This window comes from Magnolia sinica, chromosome 7 (genome assembly GCF_029962835.1).
Source record: "Magnolia sinica isolate HGM2019 chromosome 7, MsV1, whole genome shotgun sequence".
NCBI classification, from domain to species: domain Eukaryota; kingdom Viridiplantae; phylum Streptophyta; class Magnoliopsida; order Magnoliales; family Magnoliaceae; genus Magnolia; species Magnolia sinica.
In genome coordinates, this window is record NC_080579.1 from 88532672 (window position 1) to 88546438 (window position 13767).

The following is a 13767-nucleotide window of genomic DNA, read 5'->3' on the forward strand; positions in this document are numbered from 1 at the left end:
GGAATAACTAAATCCTTGTTTTCTTAATGTAGCCTGTCTTTATAAAAGCAAGATGTTTCAGTGCATGGGCATATCACATCCATCTTTTTCTCGACATGTTTAAGTAGTTGCTCTCCCTCTAGATGCAGGTCCTACCTACACCTTGCTTCTTATAAACAACCAACAGTGCTTATTGAAAAAAGGAATCAAATTTAAACTTTGACCACCTATACACTAGAAGCATGTTGTCATGGAAGCAATTTTTTTGATGTGGATTTTTTTTTTTTTTCTCATCACGGATAATTTCACCCTGCTCAACCGTAAAAGACAAATGAAGTGGGGGAAAGATTAGTGACTAAACCTTCTCTACAATTGTTCATATCACAAATACCACATAAGCATTGAACATAGATGCTCGCAGTTGGGTGGGAGTATGGTGTCAAGGGCATGTAAGCTAATCGAGGTACTTGGCCATTTTTGTATCTACTTGTACATGGTAGAAGAGTGTAGGGAATTCTATAACAGGCTAGATCATGGTAGAGTTTTGTAGAGATCTCTAGAAGGTTTTGGAGTTGTCTGGTAAGTTTTGTAGCCATGTTTGTGTGGAATTATTCGGAAGCTTTCTAGAGTGTTCTTGGCCATTGGATGGAAGTCGCATGGCACACTAGCTATTCAAGTAAGGTGTATGGAGAGTTTGTAATCCTATATAGGCATGTTGTCAATATCTGGGATCACTCCTTCAGAGTTATAATCTTCTCTCTATAGAGCAATACAGATCTGTCGTATTCATTCTCTTGTGTTCTCTAACACTCTAACAGGTGCGGTGCATAGCATTTGGGTTGTGCACAAGTGGGTGGTAAAATAGCTTGAGTAGCATTGAAGCATTGCAGGAGTGCCTCATGGATAAGTAAGCTGAGGAGTTAGCAAGTCCATGACAAAAAGGTTGAATAAGAGGTGGAAGTTGCGATCCCCAAAGTTCTTAGAAGATGGGAAGCATAAATGTAGAGGCTTGTAAGCTTATAGAGAATTGGGTCTTGAATAGGAATCATTCAGGAAACATGCTTCATAAAAGCCAACCCAAATTGGTGGAACAAGTCTGTGATGATGATGATTAAACTTTATGTTAATTGTAGTACTTGCGTTGCTAATATATTGTTGATCAAAAACATGTGTACGTGATCATTGACACATACAAATGTAAATATTATCTTGTTTGCGGTTTTCTCTACATGTTAATATTCAACATTACTCTGTGTGGAATCCCATGTCACCACCACTTGGATTTGAGTTCAAGTCAGTAGAAGCAATCAAAACACTTTCTTCAACCTCTATTTGTTGGTATGACTTGGTGTTGCAGATTTGTTAGATTGATGTCATATTCAACATATTCTTTATCATTCTATTAGAATGTCAGATAACTACTAGTGTAGGTATTTACTACAATATGATAGGGCTGCAATTTCGTTCAGGTCAACTCAAACCCAACTGACCCAACCCGAGTTCGGGACAGGTTGTGTCTGGTTGTCAGGGTCCTCTATTGGGGTTTGGGTTAGAAAACTCCAACTTGATTTGGAATTGGGTTGGGTTAGGTTTGAAAATTTCAGTTCGGGTTGGGTTGGGAATAATCACGTGTTTGAGTTGGGTTGGATCGAATCAGGTCAGATTGGGCCAGTTTAGGGTTGAGCATAGATAAATTTGGGTTGGGCACCTCTGGTTGGAATATGGGTTGGGTTGGGTTCTCTTGAGGTCGAGGTTGGGCTTGGGTTGACCCTCAACCTGACCCAACCTGCCCGAGTTGCACCCCTGTAATATGATGGCTCTGTTTAGTGAAACATTGCAATATCATATATTAACCCCAACTATGAAATAATTCGAGTTACTGATGCATCATTGATGTCATGTATAATGTAAACTGCCCATTGGCCTGTTATGGGTCCATAACTTATTACCATTCACATGGATGTGCACTGCCCGGTCATAGTTTAAACAGCCTCGTAGCAACGTGCTAGCTGGCCGATAAAGGAGCAGTTTGATGTCAGGTGGGCAGCAAGTCATGAAACTTTTGACAAGTGATCATGAGACTTCCCCATTTTGGCTTTTGCAAATCCAACTTCACTCAATACCAAGGTATTCCATCATGGTAACTGTTACAATATGGGCTGTAATGGGCATTACAAATTATTTTTTTTTTCACAAAAAAAAAAGAAGTTTTAACCCCATACCAGACTGTCCCAGGCAAATTTTTTTCCGTTAAGGCATAATTGTTACCACAATTACCATTGTGTATGGCCATTACTACCGTAACGTAACGGAATACCTTGCCTAATAATAATCTGATTTTTGAGCCATAGCATTTAAAGCTTGCGTATTGTGGTTTGGTGATGATAATTGATCCATGGGTCCAATCAAGCTTTTTTGGGTGTGCAAATTATGAACCATCTTCTTCATCAATGCTTGTACGATTCCTTCACACTACCACTTATTGCCACAATGTCTTTTGATTTGGAACATGGTTCTACAAACTTACGACTAAGTATATCGTGTTTAAGCCATGGATTTGAGTAGTGGGTTAGGAGTGTGACTCACCTGGAGATCGAAACCGGTACTTGGCCCCATATAAGTGTGGGGACTCATTTCATTTGGACCGAAATCAATATAACTCGGACATTTACTGAGTTGCATCAGATGATTTTTCAAACCATATTTAATCATGGTTTAAGTGGCTCCTGTGATAAGGTCTTGTTATGTATTATTCGATGACAAACAATGCATTGGACATAACATCATGAATCTTCCTAATTTTTTGCCTTATTAGAAAGACACAAACTCGCATTGTATCACAAGGGCCCACTGAATGAGATCACAAATAAATGCAAACCCGAGACGAGGCATATCATTCTTATCTGTATATGGGTGCTCCCAACTCGCTATTCTCTTTGAGTTTTATGCCTCCATTTATCCTTTCTGCTCATTGCTTGTAAGATATCCGTGAGCAATAGTTCATGTGCATGAGAGTTCACAATATCCTAGCATGCTCGTTTCTGGCCTAAACCATGAATATGGAAACAAATCAAGTTAAATGCGATTGGATATGTTCTTGTACAAGTCATGTATCACAAAATCAGAATGTGCAGCTGTTTGGTGGCATTTTTCCAATCCCTCCTACTTGTTCAAAGAACCTAAAACCATTTTGATTTGCAGGTGCGTATTTTCACAGAAATGGAGGATCCCATCTTAGATGCTATCTATGAAAGATTGAAGCAAAAACTGTATATACAAGGAAGCAAGGTACTGTATCAGGGAGCTCCAATTGACAAGATGGTTTTCATTGTCCGAGGAAAAATGGAGAGTGTTAGAGATAGAAATCCAACCCCCTTGTCAGAAGGTGACGTTTGTGGGCAGGAGCTACTCACATGGTGTCTTGAGCATTCTTCAGTGAGCGGAAGTATGTGCTCAATGCCCATCTTATTCGTTCTTTTATTGCACGGCTTAAGGTAGGGTAGATCTTTAAATTTAAAACTAATACTAACTCCAACTCCAAATCAGTGATCCGAAAGTTTTTGGAGACTTGGCAAGTGTTTGTGATTCATTAATTAGCATATGAGATATATGATGCTCAATCGAGCGAAACTGCAATATTTGTTCTACCCAATACTGGTACATCTGGGGCCCACCTTCAGTTACCTAACTGATTGACCAATGGACTATCCCAAATATCTATCCTATAGATGATCCTAGCTGTCTGATGGGAATGGAAAATTACCACAAAGGTCCATTTTGATGGGGCTCAATCCAGCAGTTAGGATTGCCCAAATCGGGAAGGTTTTGAGGTATGGAAAATCATGGGGTCCACCATATCAATGATTGGATCATGGTCAGACCCCATTGATGCAGTTCACTTAGCCAAGCAAATGGTCAATTGAGTGTTGTATATTTCCTCTAAATGTATGGCCCCCTTGCTTGTAACCAATTCATTGTTCATTTTGGTTGGTGGAAAATAGGTAACCAAATGTAGAAATCTTTGTTAACTAGGCCTTTGCCAAGATATTTATAGTTTTTAATAGTGGTTTCAGTGTGCAGCTTGCTTGGAAACTGCAACCATACCCACTTCCCCATTTTATTGTTTCGGACTGCTTCGGTCCCGTTTCGGTTTGGTGACTTGCTTCATTGCCCATCTAAACCGAGGCAACTTGGCTGAGTCGACTCAGTTTTAGAAGATATTTAGAACCATGATTGAGAGTCTTCATGTTTTATTGCTTTGTCAGCTTGTGCCCATAAATTGCTTTCCATAACTATGAATTTACCAATCAAGTTCTTGCTCTTTCGAGGTTGAAAAAACGATCTTTATTTATTTATTTGTTTGTTTATTTATTTATTTCAGATGGAAAGAAAATCAGGTCATCGGGACAGCAGTTACTTTCTAAAAGGACTGTGAAGTGTTTAACAAATGTGGTAGCTTTTGTGCTGCGAGCTGATGATCTGAAAGAAGTCGCCGCCACTTTTGCACCATTCTTGCGGAGCCCACGTGTTAGGGGGCATAAGGTTATATACATAATCTCATCTCATACGGTTTTAGGATAGCCCTACAAAATCACGCAGTCAGGGGCAGGTCATGCTTATAAGTGTTGTTTTTATGCCACGATGGACCCTAAAAAAAACAATTACAGCCTTACAGCATCAAGGCCTGCATCCCCAAGCAGTTTGCTCCATGCGTTTTAGGTTTCTCAACTTTGACAAGGTATTAAAATTTGCTAATGCACAGGACACATGTAGGACTCCGTACGTGGGCCATCGTTCGGGGTATTCAAACCATTTATCTGCTAGGCCTCGCCATGGATGGGGGATGCCTCAACAGTTATTTAGATCGGAAGATTCTAACCATTGAGTAGTATCCTACAAACAGGTAGTTTAGGAGTATGATCCAAGGATCAAAGGGTGAGGATCTTCCAATATTGGAGATTTTAGAAGGGCCCATCATATCAGTAGTTTGGATCGCAAACCCATTTTCTCAGGTGCAACAAGTCTTGTGCATAAGCAAAATGTACTTTGAGACCTTATAATCCCTCATTGAAACAGTTCAGGTGGGCCACCTTTTGGGCAGTTTACTTGATGGACCATATAATGTCACCTATCATATAAACCCAGCCATCCAATGAAAATTGACAATTACAACCAACGATCCACACTTAACAGAGGCCAATCAGATTGGGGGGCAATCAGGCATTTAGGATCATCAACCGTGGGGCCCAACATTTGAATAGTCTATAACAATTGTTATGCCTCTTTTGCAGGTACGAATCGCCAGATTGGAGAGAAGACACAGCAAGTTGCATTCAAGTAGCATGGAGATACAAGAAGAAGCGTCTGAGTCGGGGAGCAAGCGGTAAACCTCCACCTGATAATCCCATCAGGCTATATAACCTTCCTAGTAATTTTTATATGTAATATCCTATTTTCCGTGGAAAAAATGTATGTAATTGTATCATTGATCTCAATGATCAGCCCCTTTATAAGGGGTCCACTTATCTGCTAGATAGTTGTATCTATGCAAGTTTTCGTCTCTCTTACAATTCTTGAACCACAAAAACATCGATGTGGATCGATGGTTGAATTATATCTAATGGTTGCCTATTGTGATTGAAATGAATGGTATTTTTCTGTTTTTCCCAACAGAAGTGGGAACCAACTATTGGCAACCCCACACTTGAATTGGTGTGTCCCATCATAGATTGGATGTGCTTTGTTATCTCCCCTTATTAGATGCTTGTAGCCATCTGATGAAAATTATTACTAGTGCTCCACATTTAACAGCATAGTTCTAAAACTCAGGCTTTGACTCAGTGAAACTCGATTGGGAGAGTGACTGAGTCTTGACTTGGTGTGCCTTGTTGAGTCGGCTCAATGACTCGGTAACTCGAGGCAACTCGAACCAAGTCACCCTCTTGAAAAATGTTTTTCCTTTCTCTTCTTTTTTTTTTTTTTTCCTTTTAATCAATGGTACGACAGTTCTACCAAGTTCTTCGCGGAGTATCCCAATCTCTGTTATTTATTTATTTATTATTATTATTTTATAATCTTTTATCCTTATACGACTATGTAAAAATATTTATAAAAATGGTTAAATTAATTACATATCGAGTCGAGTCATGTGAAGACTTGTCCGAGTCTTTGAATCAACCTGACCCGGCTGAACATCGAGTCAAGATTTCGAGTTTTTAATTATGCTTAACAGAGCCTGATCAGACGTTTTGGGTCTTCAAATATTCCAAAGGGGGAGATTTTTGGGGTACCCTCCATCTGCAATGGGGCCCATTATGTAGACGGTTTAGATTACCAAAAACTGGCCGCTGCAAGTGCAGTTTCTTGAGCTCATCATGTGGACGGTTTAGATCACCAAAAGGTGGCCACGGCAGTGCGGTTTCTTGAGCTGAGAAAATTCTTATTCAAAGATGGAACATCTCTCTTGTACCCTACCAATGAACGATGGAGAATTCTTTTATGAGTTATCTATGGATTTATATTATTTTTTACAGCTGAAGTCTCAAGATATGTTATTTGAAAGTGGACCAACATGGTTTTTGGGCCTGAACATGAGAGTGAGTAAAACAAGTGTATTATGGACCCAGTTTTTTGGCCGAACTGAGTCAACTCGGGCGAGTCTCGGGTTGACTCGCTGAGTTTTCAGACAATGTCCAAAACAGTGATGAACTATTATACTTTATAAGAAAAGATTTAGCAATGCTGGTAAACTATTATAACAATTTGTACGGTCACGTACAATGGCCATGGACTATTATAAGAGTAGATACAAAAATCAGCCTGATCGAGGTGGCCACATCACCTGAAATTAGTGGTTTTAGGAGTAATTTTGAATTGCTGTGGCCCGTTTAAGTTTTCTGTCTGGCTGATCTATTGTATGTACGGTGAATATAAGACATCTCACCTGATGGATGGAGTGGATTTTACATATACAATATGAGGGCCCCACAGGTTGGGTGTTTTGCGTGTTGAAATTCCGGTCCCCTCTTTGATAATTTGCTTCAATTCAACCAGGTCACTCTCACGTTACACTCTATAGCTGACTACCATTGGAATCAACGAGTCTAACTGAAAACACAAATGTGGGGTCTACCCTTTTTCACGGTTGGGATGTCCTCCACAAGAGGTGTGTACTTAGCGGGAAAAATGGCACTCACCATTTAATTCTCATAAAGCTTGGTGAGTAAGTTGAAGATTAACCAACAATACAATGTGTGGGGTCCACTTTGATGTGTGCATGACATCCAAGCCACACATCATGTGTGTCCCTTGTGTTCCCCCTCACCCAATAATCAGGCCAATCCAAAACACCGGTGGGCCTTATTAGCATATGTGCATCAGAAGGCTGAATCACAACTTGAATATGTTGTTAGACATTGTTTTCCATTGATTGAAATGAGAAAATTGATTTCATCAAATGTGTGGGGCCCACTGGGTTATATACTATAGACTGAATGATCAAAACTAATGGACTGAAGTCCTAAATAAATATTATATTAGAACTCGTGTATGTGGATAAGCCAATGTCACAAGAAATATAATATCCTTGATGTTTCCTGTCCATGTAAATATCATTTAGAACCGTAATGCGCGTGGATTAGGATGTGAGGAGCGTAAACTTACTTGCAACTTATTCAAATGTCGTTAGACTTGAGGACTAGTCATGCTACTCCATTATCTTCTTGATTGGCCATTACACTTAGGGCAGTTTGGATTAGGGCTGAAAGTCGGGCGGGTTGAACCCGACCGATCCATGACCGACTCAACATTGGGTTGGGTTCGGGCAGGATGTATCAGGTTCAGTTTCGGGCTTAGGCTATACAAACACCAATCCGATAAAACTTGGGTTGGGCTCGAGTTGAGGTCTCAAGTTGCCCGACCTAACCCGAACCTATCGATATATAAGCTATAAATTATAATTGAATGAGGATCGTCTGTGTTGAAGGCACAGGAAATTCTACTGCCATTAAGTCTTGGTCCACGTCATTTCCGATGACTCAAGCTATAGATTGTGTGCTACATAACATGACTTTTAAAGGAGTAATTATCCTATATTTTATCTTGTTTGTTTAGAAAAAAATAAAGTTCTTTACAATAAATAATTACATATATAATTAATAAAATCATAGGTACAAAAAATAAGATGTGTATTGAAATATAATAGACTACTGTAATAATGGAAATATTAGCATGTATCCACCCAAACAACCGGACCAACCCGACTAAGCCCTCTTGGGTTGAGAATTCCCAACCCGAGGTTGGGTTGGGTTAGGGTTGAGGTATGGGAACCTTGGGTTGAGCTAAGGTTGAGCACCAACGCAAGCCACCCAACTTTCAGCCCTAGTTTGGATACCACTAAATAAGTTAATTTTTCTACTTACAGCAGTAGATAAGTAAGTTTAGTTTGTGATTATTTATAAGTAACTTTTTTACTTAAAATTACTTAATCACTTCGGTTAATTTTTTAGCTTTTCTACTTTTTACACGTTGCTGAAAAGGCATGGGAGGGTCGAGAGGGAGGAGAAGATGATAAGTAAGTTGTTTACCAAACATACTTATCTTTTGAATAAGTAGAAACTAAGATAAGTTACTTGTGGAATAAGTAAATTATCTTAAACAACTTAAGATCCAAACGGGCCCTTAATGTGATTCACATGATTTAGAATGGCATACACATGTGATTGGGTCACGGCACATATTAATGTTTTGTGTAAGAAGGATTTCTATCTAAAAGGTTTAAGAAAACAAATCCAACAATGGATCTTTACAACCGTCAAGTAGGGTCCATGATTAAGGCCTGGCCCACATAGTGTAAAGTGATAATGAAGTGAAAGTATGAAAGGTGATATATGTGTCAATGTTAGAAGTTCACATGCGAGTTTGATGATAGCCCACGTACAACTTAAATGAGAAGGCTCATGGGTAAAAAACTCAACATTCACATGTTCTAAATAGGTTGGATGGCATACACAACAGAGTGGGTGGACCACACACCATTTGAAAGGTTTTTAATAGTGGCATCCCATTCACTTGAGTTTAGGATAAGCATGATCTTTTTTTTTTTTTTTTGGTTGCAAGAAAACCTAATCGAGGGAGCAGAAATGATGAATGGATTAAATTACATGCACACATCAAGGTGGGTCCCTCACTTCGTGTTGTAGATTAACTTAAAATGCAAACCTTTGTAGTGGATCCGGCCTCAATTCAGAAAAATTGGTGGATATGATAATCAATATTCATCGACAATTGATAGGATGCCCATCGTTGGTGGGCCACTGCTAAAAATTGCAGTGACTTGGGATTTATATGTACCTTACATGCATGAATCTATAAGAAAATATAAAATACATATGGTCACACGTGCGGAGGATGGAATATGGTCCCATTCAATATTGCATGTGCTAAGTTCTCACAGCTGATGGATCAAATGAGCAACATTTTCACATAATGTGTTACAGGTCTCATAACACATGGTGGATAGATCACGAATACCTTCAATGGCAATGAACCTACTGATGGATTGAGGCCCATTAATAGAGGACCCCACACGATAATGATACAGACTCATCTTAAGCAGAACTGTAATTCAGTAATCCAGACCGTTGACATGATGTCCTACTATAGTATAGTGTTGACAGATGTCTTAAATAATTTAGAAATAGGGTAGTTCGATCTGATTGGAAAACTCCTAATTTCTGGCTTTTGATCATTGAATAGTTTTTGGGTCCAAATGGATCCAATCAAGGATGACTTTGATCCCATCAAGGGGGTTGATGGCGGTCAATCTGATGGAAGTTTACATCAACCAACTTACATAGTTTTGCGAAATTATGACTTTTTGTTTCTTAATTCGGTTTTAATTCTATTTAAGGGTTTGTAATATAGAATTAAGGTATCGAGAACGGTTTTAAGGTTATTGTGAGTAAAGGGAGATCAAAGGTAAAGTTGGTTTTTCTTGGATTGGTAAGTCCATCAATATCTTTTACATTGGTTATTACAGCGGATTCGTTGTCATTTTGCGTTGTGGTTTTTCCACATAAAAATCGTGTGTGCTTTGCGATTACTTTGTTTACGTTTGCTTAATCTTGTGTGGTCCGAATTTGGGGTTTGATTCGGCAGATTCCGAACAAGTGGTATCAGCGTTAATGTTGGGATTCGAGTTTGGATTGGCATTATGATGATTAAGAGATCAAACGGAAAGTATGAAATAGAGAAGTTTATTGGGAAAAACAACTTCAGATGAGGTGCCTCCTAGTTCAACAAGGATTGCAATATGCACTTCTTGGTGTTGAGAAGCGTCTAACATTTATGAGCGACGAAGAGTGAGAAGAATTGGATGAAAGAACGAAAACATCGATCCAACTATGTTTGGTGGATAATATACTTTATAATGTCCTAAATCAAAAGACCACCGTAGAACTTTGAAAAAAGTTAGATTGCTATTGGACTGTTTTGTTGGGCTGAACAAGCGACGTGAATGAAGGGGAAACAGATGGTGATGATGATGGGAATGGGTTAGGATGAGGCTTCGCACCTCGGTAGTCTTCCCTTGATGAACAAGGGGGGCTTCTCACCCTCTTATGGCTCACGTCTCCACACACACAAAGAGAAGAGAGAAAACAACCTTTTCTTTTCTTATTTCTTGCAGCATAACCATAATGCCCCCTCCCCTTGAGTTTATAAAGAAACCCTAAGAGGAGAGAATGACTAAAGTGCCCTTGCGCCAAGTGCGCATAAAAAGGTCCACATAAAAATAATAAAAACCAAACAACTACTAATCAATCTGAGCCGACCATTAAAAACTAAAACATGAAAAATATTAAAATCCAAAATCCTACGAAGTTTCATGGTGGTGGGCCACGATCATGACATGATGGGCCATAATCGGGTCCACTCTAGACTCTAAGACTCTCAATACTCCTCCCATAAGTTGTGGGTCTTCAATCCATGCTGTCGCCAAGGTAAATCGACAATAGGGTCCTCCTCCTCTTGTACGTGCGTAGTGAAGGTACTCCATGTGAGATGTCCCCATCAACCCTCCTTGGCTGTGAAGATTTCGCCACTGGCGAAACAAAGCTCCTGCACTGCTCTAGAATATCAGGATCAAGCCGCTGAAGTTCCTCCTCACTAAGCCACGAGCAGTCTGAAGCCGACCTTGACTTCCACTTAACGAGGAACTTCTGGAACCCACCGTCCCCTGTCGAGACTATCTCATGGTCCAGGATATCCTCTATCTCCTCTCTGGTAGTAGGAATGATGGGTATAAAGGGTAAAGGCTGGGACAAGGGGTCGGGAAGAGGCCAAAGGTCAGGTGAATGATCTGGTGCTCTGGGATGGTCAAGCGCAATGCTGGACATAGGATCAAGGATATCCTTAAATGCGACTAGATCCTCCACATTGAATGTGGAACTAATCCCGATTGAAGGTGGAAGATCTACAACATACGCATTGGGACCATTTCGTTTGATAATTTCGAATGGTCCAGCACTACGTGCATACAATTTTCGAACGGTTCCCTGGGGATACCGCTCTGGCCTGATACGGACCATCACAGAATCTCCTATTTTGAATTCTTTGAACCTCTTATGTTTGTCTGCAGAAAGTTTATACTATTCATTATTAAGATTTATCCTTCGCCTGATTTCTTGGTGCAGTGAATGAATATGCTGTGCAAAAGACTCTGTAGACTCTGATGGCCTATGAGACAAGGACATAGGGACCAAATCAATAGGTGTCCTAGGTCTATAACCAGTAACAACTTCGAATGGACTAAAACCTATAGAACTGTTGACGGAATTGTTGTATGCAAATTCAGCAGTGAGTAAGACAGTTTCCCATGTCCTGGTAAACTCCCCCACTAAGCACCTGAGCAAATTTCCTAGGCTCCTAATGACCACCTCATTTTGACCATTAGTCTGGGGGTGGTAGGCAGATGAAAATTGGAGCCTAATGCCCATTTTATGCCATAGTGTCTTCCAAAAATAACTCATGAATCGCACATCACGGTCAGACACTGGTTTTCGGTAACCCATGCAGTTTGATGACCTCGCTGAAGAACAATTTAGCGATATGAGAGGCGTCAGAGGTCTTAGAACAAGGAATAAAGTATGTCATTTTGGAGAAATGGTCCACCACCACAAATATGGAATCTTGCTTTCGAATCATCTTGGGAAGCCCCAGCACGAAGTCCATACCGATGTCCTGCCAAGGGACAAACAGAACTAGCACAGGTGTGTATAAACCCGTATTCTACTTCATTTGCTTTGTCAGTTGACAAGGACGGCACTGCCCTATAATTTTAGCCATGTCTCGCTTAAGACTTGGCCAATAAAATTTGTCCTCAACAAGGACAATGGTCCTGTCTCGACCAAAGTGACCTGCCACCCCTCCTGCATGTAACTCCCAGATAATAAAATCACGAAGAGAAGTGCGAGGTATGCATAATCGGTCACCCCTAAACAAATATCCGTCTAATAACAAGTACTCGCTACTAACTCCTGACGGACTCTCTAACAACGATGCAAACACAACTACAAAGTCTGGCATTCAAGATATTCATCTCTGATACGCTCAAGCCCAGTAACCTCAACACTCATGGAATTGAGACAAAAACTTGTTCACTCCCCAAGTATAGGGTTGTGATGTAGTAATAAACTCGGTAAGACCGAGGTCGAATCCACAGGGACTGATACCTGTACGTTATCTGAAACCAAGTAGAACTAGAACTAGACTAAGATGCTATCTAAATCAAATAGAATTTAGGGAATAATTTATGGAATAATTATCTAAAACTTGAGTAATTCAGAGGAAGGAAAACTAGGGATTCAGAGGATCCACTTGTAGAGATCAGGGAGATCATATGCCTGCATCAAGGATTATGGAATTCAAACTAAACTTACTTGATCTGGTTTTCAAGAGATGAAAGGTATATGAATTAGAATGAATTCCATCACCAAACCATGCCCAGGAGACAGAGTAAACAATAGAATTAAACTAATTACCAACCAATCAACAATGTATGAAGATCAGGAAGGTACTACCATCCTACCATGCCCATGGGACAATGATGAACAACAGGGCTTCCTGACTTCGTAAATATAAAAAGGGAAAAAAGAGATATTCAAGGCCATTGCAGATCCATTGTAATTTCAGTCACAACAGACCATTAAAGACAAGAAACATTCCTTTAATTAAACTAAAAGCAACATCAGTTCAGTTTAAACCAAAAAAAAGGCATAAGTAAAAACTCCCATCAGGCTACAAGCTTCACCTCTTAGCCCCAGCTAAGAGGTTTAGCCTAGCATGATCATGCTAGAACCACAGAAAAAAATCAAAGGAAAGAAATAAATAAAAGGAAAAGAAAGAAAAAAAGAAAAAAAATCGAATCTCTCTCTCTTGCAATCGTCCAGCCACCTCCCTCCAACCATACCCTTCAAAATCTCCTTTATTCTCTCTTTATAGGTGCCAGGGGCAGTGCAGGAGAGGCCTGGCTGGATTGCGAAATCATTCGCGGCAGATTCCTCACGGAACTCTGTTTCTGCGCCAGGAAACGCTTAGCCTGATTACGTTTGGACTCAGTTTGAGAGAAGGAGTCTTCCCCTCTTTGAAATTTGCCAGCATGGTGAGTGTAAGCACCCATTGTATGATCAAATAGACGGTTTGGATTGCTGATCCGTTCACGGACGGAGGCCCGCAACTTCCTGCAACTTCAGGCTTTCCCGGACGCGCGTAAGGCTTACGCAGAGGCGC

At 40.1% G+C, this 13767-nt stretch overlaps 1 protein-coding gene across 3 annotated transcripts in view; it reads left to right on the plus strand.

Moving 5' to 3' along the window:
* LOC131251635 (probable cyclic nucleotide-gated ion channel 20, chloroplastic) overlaps positions 1–13767 on the plus strand; it is a 95103-nt gene that overhangs the window by 71332 nt on the left and 10004 nt on the right. For 2 of the 3 annotated variants that reach the window (XM_058252480.1, XM_058252481.1), the window contains exons 11-13: positions 3181–3424; positions 4361–4521; positions 5271–5622. The exons of the other annotated variant lie outside the window; for it this stretch is intronic. In XM_058252480.1, coding sequence (XP_058108463.1) covers positions 3181–3424; positions 4361–4521; positions 5271–5366 — 501 coding nt within the window. In that variant the 3' untranslated portion in view covers positions 5367–5622. Of the gene's footprint in view, positions 1–3180; positions 3425–4360; positions 4522–5270; positions 5623–13767 lie in introns of those variants that run through there. 3 annotated transcript variants of the gene reach the window in all.